Source organism: Trachemys scripta, chromosome 8 (genome assembly GCF_013100865.1).
Source record: "Trachemys scripta elegans isolate TJP31775 chromosome 8, CAS_Tse_1.0, whole genome shotgun sequence".
Taxonomy (NCBI): Eukaryota; Metazoa; Chordata; order Testudines; family Emydidae; genus Trachemys; species Trachemys scripta.
In genome coordinates, this window is record NC_048305.1 from 1,101,715 (window position 1) to 1,120,703 (window position 18,989).

Consider the following 18,989-nt stretch of genomic DNA (forward strand, 5'->3'; position numbering starts at 1 on the left):
GGTTGCGGGGCCCGGCGGGCAGTGAAGGGGGGACAGGTTGCTGGGCCCGGCCGGCAGTGAAGCGGGGGCAGGTTGCGGGGCCCGGCGGGCAGTGAAGGGGGGACAGGTTGCTGGGCCCGGCGGGCAGTGAAGCGGGGGCAGGTTGCGGGGCCCGGCGGGCAGTGAAGGGGGGGCAGGTTACGAGGCCCGGCGGGCAGTGAAGGGGGCAGGTTGCGGGGCCCGGTGGGCAGTGAAGGGGGGGCAGGTTACAGGGCGCTCGGCCTCACTCCCCCCCTCTCTGCAGCTTCGCGCAGCAGGTGCAGGCGACGGTGCGGCTGCTGGCCCCACGCTGCAGCGTCACCTTCCTGCAGTCGGAGGACGGCTCGGGGAAAGGCGCCGCGCTCATCGCAGCTGTTGCCTGTCGTGTCGCCCGCCACCAACGGGCCTGAGCCTGCTCTGGCTGGCACCAGCCCCGGTCCTGCAGCGGGGAGAGGACGGCTGGGTCCAGCCCTGCTCTGCCCACGGGGACTGCGCCGGCAGCTGGAACGTGGACTCAGCCTGGGCCCTACGCCGAGGCCCCTGTGAGACGGGCTCTCCCTGCCCCGTGCCAGGGCATTGTGACACCTGAGCTGGCATGCGGGGGGCGAAGCATAAACCAGCTTTCTGCACAACTCAGCGGTGAGGTGTCTCTTGCTGCCAGCGCCGGACACTGGAGGGCCCCGTGTTGGGAGGAGCTCGGGCGCCCTGCAGGCCGTTTGCACCCCCACGCGGCCCCGTCTGCGGCCAGCGCTGCCCTTCCCCCAGGGGCATTGCCCCCAGGCTGCTGGGTGGGCAGGGACTGGAACAGCCCCACGGGGCAGCTTGTGCTGCTCCCCCCCCCCCCCCGTTCCGGGTCCCCGCGCGGCCCCCGCCTAGCAATATAGATCCGATTTATTTACAGGGTGCCCGCTCGCCCCCCCCCCCGCGCCGCCAGCTATGTACATAAGGCCAAGTGTAAATACGCGAATGCACTTGAATACAGAATTAAAAACCGGTCTTTACACAACATGGGACAGGGCCTGGCACCGCCCGGCCCCACACGGTTACAGCACGCACGACGCACAATGCCCGCTGCACACACAGCGCCCGGATGGGCCGGGCTGGAGCCAGGCTGCCCATCCCAGCCCCCCCTCAGAGCCCCCGCCCGCAGCCCCCGCCATGGCCTGTTCTTTGGCTCCAAGACGCCCCCAAGGGGGGGACTGGCCCACAGCCCCTTGGCATGCGGAGGGGGGTGTCAGGTGAGTCCTCAAGGGGTCCTGGGGCAGCAAGGGGCACAGCCCCCCGCACTCAGTCAGTGCCCGCACCCAGCCAGCCCCCTGCCCCCTGCGCGGGCAGCAGGGGCAGGAGCCCAGCACAGGCCCCTGGGGGGACAGAGCTGGCACCTTTGGGGCAGTGACACCCACGCCACTGCCCCGGGGCCTGTGCTCCCCCCTCCGCAGGGCCCTGCCCCGCCCTGCGCTGGCCCCTCAGCACTCGGCCTCCGAGACGGCGAAGAGGGCACTGTCCTGTCTGCCCACCTCGGCCACGGCAGCGGCCAGCTGCGCCAGGTTCCCGCTGGGGAAGTGCCGCGCCTCCCACAGGTTCAGGATCATGGCGGTCGGGCTGGCCTTCGAGGCAAAGAAGCTGAGATGGCTGCAGAGGAGAGGGGAGGGGGCGTCAGCCGGGAGCTCCAGCCCACCCCCACCCGGGGCACCCTCTGCCCTCACGGGCTGGTCGACCAGGGGGGGCTGGGCAAGAGGGCTGGCGAGGGGACACTCCCTACCCCCAGTGTCCAGCCCCCAGTGCCCTGCCCCCGGGATCACTCCCTGCCCCCAGGATCGCTCCCTGCCCCGATTCCTTGCCTCTGGGATCGCTCCCTGTGCCTGATGCCCTGGTGGGGGGACACTGCTTGCCCCCTGGTGCCCTGGCAGGGAGATGCTCCCTGCCCCCAGTGCCCTGGTGCTGGAGACGTTCCCTGCCCCCATACCTGTCCAGGTGGAGTTTCTGGGCCAGCGTTCTCCAGTCAGCCCCACGGGCGCAGGGCGTGTCCAGGCTGCTGATGATCTTCTGGCGGATGAGGAAGGGGATCTTGAAGGCACTGGGGCCCACCAGGGCTGGGCAGCCGGCCTCGCTCTCAGGCACCAGCCAGTCCGAGAAGCTTGTGTCCTAGGGGGGTGACGTTAGGAGTGTGATATAATCTCTCACTGGAAGGTGACAGGGCCAGAAAGAGTTAATTACCTCCCAGACTGACCTGATCCAGGGCCCAGCTTTAGAGACTGGCTAGGAAAATCTGTAAATGAACAGAGCTTTGAAATGCAAGTCTGCATTGTTAGAGATAGAAGGGGAGGTGTGTGCTCAGGGCTTGTGATGTCAGCAAACAAGTCTTGTCTATTGCTATAGCTTTGATTCAAAGATCAAAAAGGGAATATTAACAGTTCGGAAGACACTTGAGGGAAACAGTATTATTGTCTCTATGTCTCTATGAAGGTTGTGGTGACCTGGATCTGAACTGTGTAATGGATAAATTACCCTGTGCTAATTGCCAGGATGTTTGGGAGAAGGAGAGTTAGGCCTATTGTTTTCTCAGGCCAAAAGGCTGCAGGAAATGTATAAAAACCCTGGGACATGATCCTGCTTCATCTCAGATCTGCTTTGGGTTTCAAGAGGGGGAAACCTTAAGCCACAAGGACTGAGATCCCCAGTCATTGACTGGAGCCACCCTGACTACGGACATTGGACTGTAACCTGTGGGGGGAGGGATAGCTCAGTGGTTCAAGCATTGGCCTGCTAAACCCAGGGTTGTGAGTTCAATCCTTGAGGGGGGGCCATTTAGGGATCTGGGGATTTAGTTGGGGTGGGACTAGACCCTCCTGAGATTCTATGATTTCTAAAAGAACTTTTGGCAACTACAAACTCATCTCTGCTCTGTATCTGAACCTCAAGAATTGAATTCAAGTCTATCTGTATATTGATCTTTTAACCAACGCCCTATCGCTTTTCTTTTTTTAATAAATTTTAGTTTAGTAAACAAGAATTGGCTCTAGCGTGTATTTTACATGATGAGATCAGATTTTCAGTAACCATCATCATATCTGACGTGTGTGTCTGCATGGAGGCCTGGGCTGGGCACTTTAAGGGAACTGCACAATTTGGACTTTTGAGTAACCGGTGCGGTAACACCGAGGCTGTTTGGGGCTGGTTGGTAAATCTCAGTATTGGAAGATCCCCCAGCGTTCGGGGTTTGTCTGCCCCGTTCTGGTCGCAGTTCACACTGATTGAGTGACCTCGGCTGGCTCCCACGGGCAGCATCACAGCGTGGTGAGCCAGGGAGGGGACCCACAGCCCCGAGTGGCAGGGCCCCAGGCCTGGGGATGGGGCTGGGCGTTCGGAGGGGCTGGCACACACCTGCGTTGCTGCAGCCCGGCCCTTGGGGAGCTGCTGCCCTCTAGTCTGCTGTGCCCCGTGCCTGGCAGGGGGTGGCAATCCAGTGCCATGGCGATGGACCGGGATCCCTGACACCCCAGCCCTCGGGCAGGTGGCTCCAGGGCCTGGCACCCGCCTGCAGTGAGCCCCCCGCCCCCCCCACTGGCTCCTGGGCCTGGCCCCCTCATGGTTCCCGTTCCTCGGGCAGGTGGCTCCGGGGCCTGGCACATGCCTGCAATCCGCCCCCCCCCCGATCCCGGCCCGCTCACCTTGGCGATGTTGAAGTTGATGTTGAAGCTCTGCCCGTCGCCCTCCACCTGCCAGACCCAGATCTTGCAGGCCAGCTGGCAGGTGCTGGGGCTGAGGCGCTCCAGCGTGAAGGTGCAGTGCAGGTAGGGCTGCAGCCCACTCCACAGGTGGTAGAAGGGGATCTCCTGCGGCGGAGGGAAGCCGAGGGTCACTCCTGCCCGCCCTGGGGCTGCTGCAGGGCTCTCGGGCTTCAGGGGTGGGGCAGGAATCCCCCCAGCCTCCCCGGAAGCACCAGGGACGGCCCCCACCCCGGCCGAGAGCAGGGGCCCGGGGCAGCAGGAGCTGGGGGCAGGGAAGAGCAGGGCGTCCCTGCCAGCCCCTGGGGCTCGGTGCCGGCTCGGCCGTGGCACTGCTGCAGGGCTCACCCGTCCTGCTGTGGGCAGAGCTGGGCCTGGCCCTGAGCCCTGGCTGGGGTAGGGTGGGTGCAGCAGGCAAGGCTGGCTCTCCTACCTGGTAGCTGGCGAGGAGTTTGCTCTTCCACAGCGAGCTGGGCATGTCGTGGATGGAGAGGCGCAGGTTGTGGTAACTGTCCTTGAAGTGCAGGACACGGGGGGCTCCGATCAGTTGCCCCCCCAGCTGCTTCTCCAGCTGCATCACCTCCTGCCGGGAGATGGGCGCTCAGCCAGGGACCGAGCTCCAGCCTGGGCCAGTCCCCACTCAGCACGGGTCCTGGATCCGGCTGTGCCCAGCGGCCTGCGGGGGGGACAGAGCACCCCTCGCCCTCAGGCGTCTCCTTGCTGACCCCCTGCCCTCGGGGACCCAGCCTGTCCCTGGGCAGCCCTGACCCCAGTGAGAGCGGTGGGCTGAGCAAGGCAGCTCTGGGGGCCTCGTGGCATGGGGGGAGCCCGTTGCCTTTCTCTGCGGGGCTCAGCCCAGCCCTCCCAGGGCCCAGCTGGGCACTGACCAGCACGGCCCTGCTGCCGGAGGGGAGACAGGCACTGGGTCACACGGGAGCTAGAAGAGAGGTCCTGGAGGGCACATCTAGGCTGCTAGGGAAGAGATTAAAGTCCAGGACCTCCCTGGCAGCTATTCTCTGAGATGCTCCCAGTTCCACGCGCAGGGCCTGGACACTGGCAGAACTGCAGGGTCTCAATGCGTGGATGAGATGATGGTGAAGGGAGGAGGGGTTTAGGGTTATTGGGAAAGGAGGAACCTATACAGGAAGGTTGGGCTCCACCTAAACCAAACAGGTACCAGGTTGCTGGTGTGTAACGCTAAAAGGTGGTAGAGGAGTTTTGAAACTAAGGGCTGGGGGAAAGGCAACGGGTGCGGAGGAGCACATGGTTCGGACAGAGACATCCCTTGGGGGTGGATCTCTTAACGGGGATTCTCTATGTCCTAGTGAAGGGGAGAGGATCCAAGTTGATAAAGTGCAGGTAGGAACTGAGGAGAAACAGAGTCCAGTGAAAGGTTTCAGAGTGGTAGCCATGTTAGTCTGTATCAGCAGTTACCTCACATGACGGCACACAACTAAATATTGACAAATACAGAAATGCTAGAAGTGCTGGGTGCACTCGAGTGCTTGGTATTAAATGAGGATATTGATATAGTCGGCATCACAGAAATTGGTGGAATGATGATAATCAATGGGGCACGGTGACACCAGGGTACGAACTGTATAGGAATGACAGAGCAGGTCGTGCTCTGGGGGATGTGACACTGTATGTGAAAGAAAGCGTCGAGTCAAATATAGTACAAATCTTAAATGAATCAAACTGTACCATAGAATCTCTCGGGATAGAAATTCCATGCTTGAATAATAGGAGTATGGATGTACTACCGATCAGGGTGATGGTGATGATTGTGAAATGCCCTGGGAGAGTAGAGAGGCTACAAAGACAGAAAATAATAATGGGGGATTTTGACTATCCCTACATGTCACCTCAGGATGGGATGCAGAGATAACATTTCTACACACGATTAATGACGGGAACCCGCAAGAGAAGAGGCAATTTTTGATTTAGTCCTAAGTGGAGCACAGGTTCTGGTCCAAGAGGTGATAGAGTTGAACTGTTCAGTAATAGCGACCATGATGTAATTACATTTAACCCCGGGGGGCTGGGGATACCAACGAAACCCACCCCAGTAGTATTTAACTTCACAGGGGGAACTCGTGGCTAGTTACACAGAAATTAAAAGGAACACAAGAGGGAAATGCCTGCAAGCTGCATGGAGACCATAACAGAGGCTCAAACTACACGCACACCCCAAATAAAATACAGTAAGAAGTCCAAAAAAATGTCACCGTGGCAAACAGCAGAGTCTAAGAGGTGGTTAGACGCAAAAAGGCATCCTTTAAACATTGGAAGTCATGTCCTGCTGGGGAAAACAGGAAAGAGCATCAACTCTGGCGAGTCAAGTGTAAAAGTGTAAGTAGGGAGGCCAAAAAAGAATTTGAAGAGCAGCTAGCAAAAAACTAACAGCAACATTTTTAAGTCCCTCAGAAGCAGAAACCCTGGTGAACAAGCCTGGTGAACAATCAAACCAGCACGATCGAGGTGCTGAAGAAGCACTTAAAGAAGACAAGACATTGCAGAGAAAACGAAATGAATTCTTTGCATTGGTTTTCACGGCTGAGGATGTGAGGGAGACTCCCACACCTGAGCCATTCTTTTTAGGTGACAAATCTGAGGAACTGTCCCAGATTGAGGTGTTAATAGAGGAGGTTTTGGAACAAACTGATAAACAGTAATAAGTCACCAGGACCGATGGTATCACCCAAGAGTGCTGAAGGAACTCAAATGTGACATTGCAGAACTACTAACTGTGGCGTGTAACCTATAGCTTAAATCCCCGTGCCCTTCCTGGGGGGCTCCAAGCAGGAACCCACCCCCAGCCTCTGCACCAGATGACTGGAGGGTAGCTAATGTGACACCAATTTTTAAAAAGCCTCCAGAGGTGATCCCGGCAATTATAGGCCAATGAGCCTGACTTCTAGTAAAGAACAGAATTATCAGACACAGAGATGAACACAGTATGTTGGGGAAGAGTCAACAGGGCTTTTGTAAAGGGAAATCATACCTCACCAATCTATTAGAATTCTTTGGGGAGGGGTCAACAAGGGGGATCCAGTGGATATAGTGTACTTGGACTTTTAAAAGCTTTTGACATCGTTCCTCAACAAAGGCTCTTGAGCAAAGTAAGCAGCCTTGGGATAAGAGGGAAGGTCCTCTCATGGATCAGTAACTGGTTAAAAGATAGGAAGCAAAGGGTAGGAATAAATGGTCCGTTTTCACAGAGGAGAGAAGTAAATAGTGGGGTCCTCCAAGGATCTGTACTGGGACCAGTGATGTTCAACAGATTCATAAATGATCTGGAAAAAGGGGTAAACAGGGAGGTAGCAACATTTGCAGATGATACAAAACTACTCAAGATAGTTAAGTCCAAAGCAGACTGCAAAGAGCTACAAAGGATCTCACAAAACTGGGGGACGGGGCAACAAAATGGCAGATGAAATTCAATGTTGATAAATGCAAAGTAATGCACATTGGAAAACATAATCCCAACGATACGTATAAAATGATGGGGTCTAAATTAGCTGTTACCACTCAAGAAAGAGACCTTGGGAGTCATTGTGGATAGTTCTCTGAAAACATCCACTCAATGTGCAGTGGTAGTCAAAACAGCAAACAGAATGTCAGGAACTATTAAGAAAGGGATAGATAATAAGATAGAAAATATCACGTTGCCTCTATATAAATCCATGGTATGCCCACACCTTGAATACTGTGTGCAGACGTGGTCGCCCCATTTCAAAAAAGATACATTAGAACTGGAAAAAGTACAGGGAAGGGCAACAAAAATGATTAGGGGGATGGAACGGCTGCCGTATGAGGAGAGATTAAGAAGACTGGGACTTTTCAGCTTGGAAAAGAGACGACTAAGGGGGGATATGGTAGAGGTCTATAAAATCATGCTTGGTGTGGAGACAGTGAATAAGGAAGTGTTGTTTACTCCTTCTCGTAACACAAGAACCAGGGGTCACCCAAGGAAATTAACAGGCAGCAGGTTTAAGACAAACAAAAGGAAGTATTTCTTCACACAACGCACAGTCAGTCTGTGGGATTCTTTACCAGAGGAGGTTGTGAAGGCCAAGACTATAACAGGGTTCAAAAAAGAACTAGATCAGTTCCTGGAGGACAGGTCCATCAGTGGCTATTAGCCAGGCTGGGCAGGGATGCAAATCCACGCTCCAGGTGTCCCTAAACCTCTGCCGACCAGCAGCCGGGGCTGGATGCCAGGGGACGGATCACTCGCACTTGCCCTGTTCTGTTCCCTCCCTCTGGGGCACCTGGCACTGGCCGCTGGCAGCAGACAGGACACTGGGCTGGACGGGCCTTGGGCTGACCCCATGGGGCTGTTCTCATGTAGATGGGACGGGAACTGGCTGGGGGGCCAGGAACATGACTAAGGGCCAGAACCCTGCCAGGACTGGAGTAGCAGAGAGCGCCCCCCATGACAGCCCTCCCACCCTGCTCCCTAGAGCACCCCCTGGTGGGAGAGGCTGGGGCTGGAGTGGCTGGGAGTCCCCCCAGTGCCAGAGCTCCCCGCTGCTCTCCATGTGCCCCCCAGGTCTGGCACAGAGTGCGCTTTGTCCAGGCCTCTCTCAGCTGGGCTGGGGGCATCAGCCCCTCTTTGGCGAAGGTGAGGCAGGGCCTGGGAGGCAGGGCAGGGGTCAGGGCAGGGTGGAGGACAGGGCAGGGCAGGTTGTGGGCAGGCCGTGGGGCAGGCCGTGGGGCAGTACCTGGAGCACGTCCGGGGTGTCGCGGAGGCAGTACACGCGGACGCTGTACTCCAGGGAGCTGCAGGAGGCAGGGCAGGGGACAGGGCAGGGCAGGCCATGGGGCAGGATGTGGGGCAGGCCGTGGGGCAGGCCATGGGGCAGTACCTGGAGCACATCCGGGGTGTTGCGGAGGCAGTACACGTGGACACTGTACTCCAGGGAGCTGTAGGAGGCAGGGAAGGGGACAGGGCAGGGCAGGATGTGGGGCAGGCCGTGGGGCAGTACCTGGAGCACGTCCGGGGTGTCGCGGAGGCAGTACACGCGGACGCTGTACTCCAGGGAGCTGCAGGAGGCCGGTGCGAAGAGCAGGAGTTTGAGGCGCTTGGCGGCCGCCATGCTGAGCGACTCCCCCACCAGGGCGAAGCGCCCCAGCTGCTCCATGTAGACGTAGGCGGCCTGGGCCTCCAGCTGGCAGTAATAGAGCCCCGAGGCCGGCTCCTCCCCGACCTGCAGCACGTCCTGCGGCAGAGACCCCAGAGCTGGGCACGCGCCCGCCAGGCCCCCGCCTCAGCCCTGCCTGCCACCGAGAGCCGGCTCCGAGCGGGGACCCTGCCCTGGGGGGCTCCGAGCGGGGACCCTCCCCCTGCCCCTGCCCTGCAGGGCTCTGAGTGGGGACCCTTCCCCTGCCCCTGCCCTGGGGGCTCCGAGCGGGGACCCTCCCCCTGCCCCTGCCCTGGGGGGCTCCGAGCGGGGACCCTCCCCCTACCCCTGCCCTGCAGGGCTCTGAGTGGGGACCCTCCCCCTGCCCCTGCCCTGGGGAGCTCCGAGCAGGGACTCTCTCCCTGCCCCTGCCCTGGGGGGCTCCAAGCAGGGACCCCAGGCCTAGCCATTTTCTTTCCCAGGCCATGTCAGGGGAGGGGACGTGCACCCCCTCTGAGTGCCTTTGAGGTCCCCTCGGCACTCCCAATATCAGCCCCCACTTGTGGGCCCCTGGCCTGGGCACTCACCTCCCAGGTGCCCTCACACGACTGCTTCTTCAGGCGGATGCTCCAGTCGGCGGCGTTGGCCTCCACGCAGTGCCCCAGTGCCAGGATGGCGGGGCGCGTGAGTAGCACCCCCGGGGGCCCGCAGCTGACGATGGGGCTCAGCAGGGTCTGGCAGCCGGCTAGGGGCAACCTCCACAGGGAGAGGAGAAAGGATGAGAGAGGGGTGAGACGGGGGCACTGCCAGAGCACGGAGCTGGCACCAGCTGCAGGGAGCTCCATGCTGGTGGCCCAGGAGCTGGCAGAGCTGCAGGCCCAGGGAGCTCCGTGGCCCGGGGGCTGGCAGGGCTGCAGGCCCGGGGAGCTCCGTGGCCCAGGGAGCTCCGTGGCCCGGGGGCTGGCAGGGCAGCAGGCCTAGCACCTACCTCACGTCCTCCTGCTTGTGCAGCGTCAGGTAGACCTCGTAGATCTTCCCCCGCGGGATGGCATCAGGCGGGATGAGCAGGCTGATCCCTGCAGCAGGGCAGATGGCACAGGTCAGCGGGTGCTGACCCCAGCACAGCCCTGCCCCGTGCCCCCCCAGGGCTGTGCCAGCCCGTGCAGGAGTGCAGGCCCAGCGTGGCTAGCCCAGACGCCCCGCGGCACCCAATGCCTGGTGGGCAGGGGGAGGGACTCACAGGGTGCCGCCCCACCCCCACGCCAGCCGTACCTGTGTTGGGGATCAGGAGCCGCCCCCCCAGGAAATTGAAGGTGCCGTAGGCCATGTTGGCAGCGCCCCGGGGCAGGGAGCGGAAGCAGCTCTGGGCGGCGAAGCGCGAGACGAAATCCACGCCCTCGGCGGCGGGCGAGCTGTGGTGCAGGGTGTGGCGCCCGGCACCCAGGGGGCTCAGCAGGTGCCCGTTGCTGAGTTGGAACTTGCTGTGCCCGTCCTGGCGCGAGCACAGGGAGCCCTGGTAGGTCATGGTGGCCGTGCTGAGGTCGGGCTGGATGGTGAGCAGGTGGGACGTCCCTGTGAGCGGGCAGAGGGTGAGTCAGTCACACACATGGTCAGGGGGCTCCTAGGGGGCAGAGAGCCCTGCCCCCAGGGCAGGGAGGTCCCGCCCCTTGCCCAGGCCAGTGGGAAGGGTCCTGGGGCCCGGGACCGGCTCTGTGCCAGCAGGCTGGCAGGGACGAGCGCTCCAGGACCACGCTGCCCGATCCCATGGGAGCTGCACCCCGCCCAGCGCTGCCCGCGCCCCCCATGCCGCACGCACCTGCCTTGGCTGGTTTGCTGCTGACGGGCTGGAAGCCGGCGGTGAGGATGGACGAGTCGGCCACGTCGGGGTCCAGGCCCCCCTTCTTGCGGCAGCACACCAGGACCACCACGAGCAGCAGCAGCACCAGGCAGACGGCCACAGCCATGAGCCCCACGTACAGTGCCACGTCCTCGGGGCCAGAGGCGGCTGGGGGGAGAACCGCGCTGAGCCAGGCTTTGCTCTGGCAAGGGCCGCGGGGTCCTGTGCTGCAGCGCCCCCCACAGGAGGGGACGGGCAGGCGCCCAGGGAGGCTGGGGCACAGCAAGAGGGTGTATCCCTGGGTATGTGCCAGATCGGGGCTGAGGCCTTCTGTGGGGCTTAGCCAGGGCCAGGCTCCCCACTGGGCCCCACTCCTGGGACCTGCATTCACAAAGCGTCTCTGTCCCCACGGGAAACGCAGCTGAGAGCATGTGAGTGTTGACCTGACATAGAATCATAGAACTGGAAGGGGCCGCGAGAGGTCGTCTAGTCCAGTCCCCTGCACTCCTGGCAGGGCTAAGTATTATCTAGACCATCCCTGACAGGTGTTTGTCCAACCTGCTCTTAAAAATCCTCAATGATGGAGACTCGACAACCTCCCTGGGCAATTTATTCCAGTGCTTAACCACCCAGACAGAAAGTTTTTCCTAATGTCCAACCTAAACCTCCCTTGCTGCAATTTAAGCCCATTGCTTCTTGTTCTATCCTCAGAGGTTAAGAAGAACAATTTTTCTCCCTCCTCTTTGTAACAACCTTTTATGTACTTGAAAACTGTTATCCTGTCCCCTCTCAGTCTTCTCTTCTCCAGACTAAACAAACCCAATTTTTTCAATCTTCTCTCATAGGTCATGTTTTCTAGACATTTAATCATTTTTGTTGCTCTTCTCTGGACTTTCTCCAATTTGTCCACATCTTTCCTGAAATGTGGCACCCAGAACTGGACACAACACTTCAGTGGAGGCCTAATCAGTGCAGAGTAGAGCGGAAGAATTACTTCTCGAACTCAAATGTGAAATTGCAGGACTACTAACTGTAGTCTGTAACCTATCTTTAAATCAGCTTCTGTACCAAAAGACTGGAGAATAGCTAATGTGACGCCAATTTTTAAAAAGGGCTCTAGAGGTGATCCCGGCAATTACTGGCCAGTAAGCCTGATTTCAGTACAGGGCAAACTGGTTGAAACTATAGTAAAGAACAGAATTGTCAGACACAGAGATGAACATAATTTGTTGGGGAAGAGTCAACATGGTTTTTGTAAAGGGAAATCATGCCTCACCAATCTACTAGAATTTTTTGAGGGTTTAAACAAGCATGTGGACAAGGGGGATCCAGTGGATATAGTGTACTTAGATTTTCAGAAAGCCTTTGACAAGGTCCCTCACCAAAGGCTCTTACGCAAAGTAAGCTGCCACGGGATAAGAGGGAAGGTTCTCTCATGGGTCAGTAACTGGTTAAAAGATAGGAAACAAAGGGTAGGTATAAATGGTCATTTTTCAGAATGGAGAGAGGTAAATACAGTAACTCCTCACTTAAAGTCGTCCCGGTTAACATTGTTTCGTTGCTGGTCAATTAGGGAACATGTTCGTTTAAAGTTGTGTAATGCTCCCTTCTAACGTCGTTTGGGAGCCGCCTGCTTTGTCTACTGCTTGCAGGAAGAGCAGCCCGTTGCAGCTAGCTGGTGGGGGCTTGGAACCAGGGTGGACCGGCAGCCCCCCATCAGCTCCCCCCATCAGCTCCCCGCTCCCCTAAGTTCCCTGTGCTGCAGCCACCCAGCAGGCTAGCAATTGCTGGCAGTTCAGCTGTCCCTCCCCCCACTGCCATGTGCTGCTCCTGCCCTCTGCCTTGGAGCTGCTCCCCAAGACTCCTGCTTGCTGTGCGGGGGGTGGAGAAGGGGGCTAATGTCAGGGCGTCCCCCCCCCCCGCTCCTGCACCCTGCTTACCCCATCTCCATATAGAGCAGGGAGGGGACACAGACGGAGAGAGAGAGAGAGCTTGGGGCAGCAGCTGCTGTGTCAACTTCCTGATCCACTTAAAAAGACAATGCACTTAAGAGTGGGTCAGTGTACTTACAGGGGCAGAGCGCATCTCTCTCTCCCATACATAAGGTGTGTGTCTGTCGCTGTCTCCCCTCCCTCGTGTTCGTGCTGCCTTGTGTGTGAGGCTACATTAACAACAGTGTGTTAACCCTTGAGGGCTCAGCGAGTGCTGGTTCCTCATTTAGCAGTAAGGCATTCCCTGGGAAATATCCCACCCTCCTCCACCCTATGACTTCACCGCCTCAATCAAGCTTCACAATCATCATAGCTGTGAACAGTATTAAATTGTTTGTTTAAAACGTATACTGTGTGTATATCTATATAATATAGTTTTTTGTCTGGTGAAAAAAATTTCCCTGAAACCTAACCCCACCTATTTACATTAATTCTTATGGGGAAATTGGATTTGCTTAACATCGTTTTGCTTAAAGTCGCATTTTTCAGGAACAGAACTACAACGTTAAGCGAGGAGTTACTGTAGTGGTGTCCCCCAGGGGTCTGTACTGGGCCAGTCCTGTTCAACATATTCATAAATGATCTGGAAAAAGGGGTAAACAGGGAGGTAGCTAGGGTTACCATACGTCCGGTTTTTCCCGGACATGTCCGGCTTTTCGGCAATCAAACCCCCGTCCGGGGGGAATTGCCATAAAGCCGAACATGTCTGGGAAAAATACCGGCCGGGCACTTCCCCTCCCACGGCTGCTCTGCTCCTCCCCTGACTCTTCGGCTCTGTTTAAGAGCCGAGCTGCCCGAGCCAGCTGTGCTGGGGAAGCGCTGGCCGGGGGCGCAGGGTCTGGGAGCTGCCCGGGAAACCGTGAAGCCGGTAGCGCTCGGGCAGCCCTTTTTTGCGTGGCTGGGAGGGAGGAGGGGGAGTTAGGGCGGGGACTTTGGGGAATGGGCGGAGTAGGGGCGGGGAAGGGGCGGAGTTGGGCCGGGGCCGGGTTTGGGAAAGGGGTGGGGCCAGGGCCCTGTGGAGTGTCCTCTTTTTTTATTTTTTAAATATGGTAACCCTAAAGGTAGCAAAATTTGCAGATGATACAAAACTACTGAAGATAGTTAAGTCCCAGGCAGACTGCGAAGAGCTACAAAAGGATCTCACAAAACTGGGGGACTGGGCAACAAAATGGCAGATGAAATTCAGTGTTGATAAATGCAAAGTAATGCACATTGGAAAACATAATCCCAACGATACATATAAAATGATGGGGTCTAAATTAGTTGTTACCACTCAAGACAGAGACCTTGGCATCATTGTGGAGAGTTCTCTGAAAACATCCACTCAATGTGCAGTGACAGTCAAAAAAGCAAACAGAATGTTGGGAATCATTAGGAAAGGGATAGATGGTAAGACAGAAAATATCATGTTGCCTCTATATAAATCCATGGTACGCCCACATCTTGAATACTGTGTGCAGATGTGGTCGCCCCATTTCAAAAAAGATCTATTGGAATTGGAAAAGGTTCCGAAAAGGGCAATAAAAATGATCAGGGGGATGGAACAGCTGCCATGTGAGGAGAGATTAATAAGACTGGGACTTTTCAGCTTGGAAAAGAGACGACTAAGGGGGGATATGATAGAGGTCTATACAATCATGACTGGTGTGGAGAAAGTGAATAAGGAAGTGTTATTTACTTCTCATAACACAAGAACTAGGGGTCACCAAATGAAATTAATAGTCAGCAAGTTTAAAACAAAGAAAAGGAAGTATTTCTTCACACAACGTAGTCAGGCTGTGGAACTCTTTGCCAAGACTATAACAGGGTTCAAAAAAGAATTAGATAAATTCATGGAGGATAGGTGCATCAATGGCTATTAGCCAGGATGGACAGGGATGGTGTCCCTAGCCTCTGTTTGCCAGCAGCTGGGAATGGGCGACAGGGGATGGATCACTTGATGATTCCCTGTTCTGTTCATTCCCTCTGGAGCACCTGGTATGGGCCACTGTCATAAGAGAGGATACTGGGCTAGATGGAACATTGGTCTGACCCAGTATGGCCGTTCCTATGTTCTTATGTTCTCGTGTCTTGCTTACAACACTCCTGCTAACACACCCCAGAATGATGTTCGCTTTTTTTGCAACAGCGTTACACTGCTGACTCATATTTAGCTTGTGATCCACTCTGACCCCAGATCCCTTTCCGCAGTACTCCTTCCTCGGCAGTCACTGCCCACTGTGTATGTGTGCAACTGATTGTTCCTTCCGAAGTGGAGGACTTTGCATTTGTCCTTATTGAATTTCATCCTATTTACTTCAGACCATTTCTCCAGTTTGTCCAGATCACTTTGAATTACAATCCTATCCTCCAAAGCACTTGCAACTCCTCCCAGCTTGGTATCGTCCGCAAACTTTACTCTCCATGCCATTACCTAACACACTGATAAAGATATTGAACAGAACCGGACCCAGAACTGATCCCTGTGGGACCCCACTTGATATGCCCTCCAGCTTGATTGTGAACCACTGATAACTACTCTCTGGGAATGGTTTTCCAACCAGTTTTGCACCCACGTTATAGTAGCTCCATCTAGATTGTATTTCCCTAGTTTGTTTATGAGCAGGTCATGTGAGACAGTATCAAAAGCTCCACTAAAGTCAAGATATGCCATGTCTACCACTTCCCCCCCCTCCACAAGGCTTGTTACCCTGTCAAAGAAAGCTATCAGGTTGGTTTGGCACAGCCGACTGTTACTTATCACCTCATTATCTTCTAGGTGTTTGCAAATTGATTGCTTCATTATTTGCTCCATTATCTTTCCGGGTACAGAAGTTCAGCTGACTGGTCTGTAATTCCCTGGGTTGTCCTTATTTCCCTTTTTATAGATTGACACTAGATTTGCCCTTTTCCAGTCCTCTGGAATCTCTCCTGTCTTCCATGACTTTTCAAAGATAACTGCTAATGGCTCAGACATCTCCTCCGTCAGCTCCTTGAGTATTCTAGGATGTATTTCATCAGGCCCTGGTGACTGGAAGACATCTAACTTGTCTAAGTAATCTTTAATGTGTTCTTTCCCTATTTTAGACTCTGATCCTACCTCATTTTCACTGGCATTCACTACATTAGACGTCCCATCGCCACCAACCTTCTTGGTGAAAAACAAGACAAAGAAGTCATTAAGCACCTCTGCCATTTCCACATTTCCTGTTATTGTCTTTCCCACCTCATTGAGTAACGGGCCTACCCTGTCCTTGGTCTTCCTCTTGCTTCTAATGTATTTGTAGAATGTTTTCTTGTTACCCTTTATGTCCATAGCTAGTTTGATCTCGTTTTGTGCCTTGACCTTTCTAATTTTGTCCCTACGTACTTGTGTTATTTGTTTATATTCATCCTTTGTCATTTGACCAAGTTTTCACTTTTTGTAGGACTCTTTTTTGAGTTTCAGATCACTGAAGATCTCCTGGTTAAGCCAGGGTGGTCTCTTGCCATACTTCCTATCTTTCCTATGCAGTGGGATAATTTGCTCTTGTGCCCTTAATAGTATCTCTTTGAAAAACTGCCAACTGTCTTCAATTGCTTTTCCCCTTAGACTTGCCTCCCATGGGGCGGGGACCAGGAGAGTGTGCCCCTGAGAGTGTGGTGTGCGTGCCAACGGGCCTGGTGATTGCACGCCAGGCTGCCAGTGCACATGTATGTATGAGTGTGCATGTGTGTATGTGTGCATGCGTGTGCGTCCATGTATGTGCGTGCGTGTGTGCATGCATTTGCAGGGCACCTCCTGGCTCTCCCTGGTCGCCCGTCCTCCCACCCACCAGCTGGCTGTGGGGGATGGGCTGGCGCTGTGAGAATTTGTGATTTGATGTAAATGGCAAAGCGAGGGCTTGGCAAAGCTAACGAGCTGCGTGCTGACGCCCTGCTGCTCAGGCCCTGGGGGCTGCCTTGGTGCTCCCTCTGCAGAGCCTTGGGCAGTGCCCCTCACCCGCCACATGCACATGGGCACCAGACCCCACAGCACAGCCCTGGACCCACCTGAGCCCCCCGGGCTGGGCTCTCAGAGGGCCAGGATCAGATACACCTGGTGGGGGGGTCCCCTCTGACAGACATGGGCCGGGGGTGCAGAGGCTGCAGGGAATGGTGTGGGGTGGCCAAGGGGTCAGCCAGGGGCTCTTACAGGGCACAAACGCTGCCAGTCCTGCTCACTGATGAGCCCCACTTGCTGCCTGGCAGCTGGCACGTGCCACCCCCCAGGGCCATGGCACCAGGAGCTGTGACTAAGGGGGAATTTTCTTAATGTTTTGTATGAACACAGCATGTGCCTCAGTTTCCCCTCAGTGTCACACAAGTATCTCGGTGGTGGGACAAGGGTGTGTGATCGATGCAGAGACCCCAGAGGGCAGGTGTGAGGCCGCCTGGGCCCAGACAATGGCCGACACTGTATCCTGGCAACTGAAGGCCGGGCCCATCCTCTGCAGGGAGCCCGCCAGAGGAGCGGGAGACCAAAGCGAGAGGTGGAGGCCAGGGGCCCGGCTGGGCCGGGACAGAGGCAGGGCAGCGGGTGACTGAGGCTGGGTCGCTGGAGGCTGCTCAGTCTCCTGGGTGGAACACGGGGGGGTTGGACTTCGCTGAATCTTCCTGCGCTCACATGGTCTGTCCAGGGCCGGCTCTGGCTTTTTTGCCGCCCCAGACAAAAAAGCCTCCCCCCGCCCCCCCCGGCGGGGAGCGCGGCAGGGGAGGATGCCGAGCCCGGCTGTGGCCCCACTCTCCCCGACCGGCCGGAGCGCCGGGAGGAGGGCGCCGAGCCTGGCCGCGGCCCCGCTCTCCCGGGGTGAGCGCCGCCCCCGTCCAGGTGCCGCCCCAAGCACATGCTTAGAGGGCTGGTGCCTGGAGCCGGCCCTGGGTCTGTCCGACGCTGTGCTCCAGGCTGTGCCACACGCTGGCTGGGAGTCACGGCTGGCTGCAGGGGTGGGAGCAGGGCGTGAGGCTCCCCCACGGGTACCACCCAGGCAGACCCCCCTGCAGGGAGCTCTCGGTGGGAATGGGGGCTGAACACTCCATGAGGCGCCCCAGTGAGCGTCTGCCTCGGGGTGTCGCACTCCAGGAGAGTCCTGCCTGAACCTCATTCCCAGCGGCTCCAGGGCACTGAGCCCGGGCACTGTGAGGGCAGCCCGGTCCGGCTCCGCCCAGCCCCCCCCCGCTCCGCCCAGCCCCCCCGGCTCCGCCCAGCCCCCCCCGCTCCGCCTAGCCACCCCCCGCTCCGGGAGGTGCCGCTTTACCAGTCCCCACAGCGGGCGGCTGAGCCCCCCTCTGCAGGCGCAGCCCCTGCCAGGAACCCCCCTCGCCACAGAGCCCCCCACTCCCCGGTGCTCTGTGCGTGCGGACGGGTCCTGCCCTGGGGCTCTGTGGCTGGGGGGAGTCAATCCGGTCCCAGGGCTCTGTGCGGAGGTTGGGGGGGTCCAGCCCCCAGGGCTCTGTGGCTGGGGCGCAGAGCTGGGACGGGCAGGGCCCCAGGGAGGAGACACTCACAGTGGCTGCAGAGCTCGGTGGTGCAGTTGCGGGTCTCCAGCTCGGCTCCTTGGCAGTCCTGGCCCCCGTTGCGAGGCGCCGGCTCCGAACACTCGCGGCTCCGCCAGTGCGTGCAGTCCAGAGTGCACAGCGACCACCGGCTCCAGCCCGACCAGCCTCCATCCACTGCACACAGCAGCCAGTGAGCGCGCGGGGACCTCGGCCAGACCTCTGCCCCGTTGTACCCCGGCCTCTCCAGCCCACTGTACCCCCCACTGTCCCCTCCCCACTGCACCCCACTGCACGTCACTGCACCCTCCCACTGTATCCTACTGCCCCCTCCCCACTGCACCTCCCCACTGCACGTCACTGCACCCTCCCCACTGTGCCCCATTGCCCTTGGCTCCTTGCCCGGGTTTCTAACGGGGCCGGGACCACGGACATGGGACAGAACAACACGGACACGTGGGGGTGGAGCGACACAGCCGGGGGGGAGGGGCTGGGCACAGAGTGGGGGGGACTCACAAAGGAAAGGAACCTGCTGCTCAGCCTGCGACCGGCTCTGGGGGCGGGCGACCTCCCTCCAGTCACCACCCCACGCAGCAGCTTGTCCGGCGCCGCTCCGGGATGGCCCAGGCCTGGGACAGCAGGGGGCTGCGGGTCGGGAGTGAGGGGCACCGGCAGAGCTGGGGGGACGGGGCACAGGGCTAGGACAGCAGGGGCTGTGGGTCGGGATTGGGGGGCACCGGCAGAGCTGAGGGGAGGGGGCACAGGGCTGGGACAACAGGGGGCTGCGGGTCGGGAT

General features: G+C 57.8%; 1 protein-coding gene across 2 annotated transcripts in view; it reads right to left on the reverse strand.

The window, feature by feature from the left end:
• Window positions 1-891: 891 nt before the first annotated feature.
• UNC5A (unc-5 netrin receptor A) overlaps window positions 892-18,989 on the reverse strand; it is a 23,776-nt gene continuing 5,678 nt past the window's right edge. For both annotated transcript variants that reach the window (XM_034779997.1, XM_034779996.1), the window contains 10 exons: window positions 18,206-18,370; window positions 10,689-10,877; window positions 10,145-10,444; window positions 9,861-9,948; window positions 9,460-9,628; window positions 8,738-8,971; window positions 4,180-4,329; window positions 3,690-3,854; window positions 1,985-2,163; window positions 892-1,650 (listed from right to left, as the gene is read on the reverse strand). In XM_034779997.1, coding sequence (XP_034635888.1) covers window positions 1,485-1,650; window positions 1,985-2,163; window positions 3,690-3,854; window positions 4,180-4,329; window positions 8,738-8,971; window positions 9,460-9,628; window positions 9,861-9,948; window positions 10,145-10,444; window positions 10,689-10,877; window positions 18,206-18,370 — 1,805 coding nt within the window. In that variant the 3' untranslated portion in view covers window positions 892-1,484. The remainder of the gene's footprint in view (window positions 1,651-1,984; window positions 2,164-3,689; window positions 3,855-4,179; window positions 4,330-8,737; window positions 8,972-9,459; window positions 9,629-9,860; window positions 9,949-10,144; window positions 10,445-10,688; window positions 10,878-18,205; window positions 18,371-18,989) is intronic.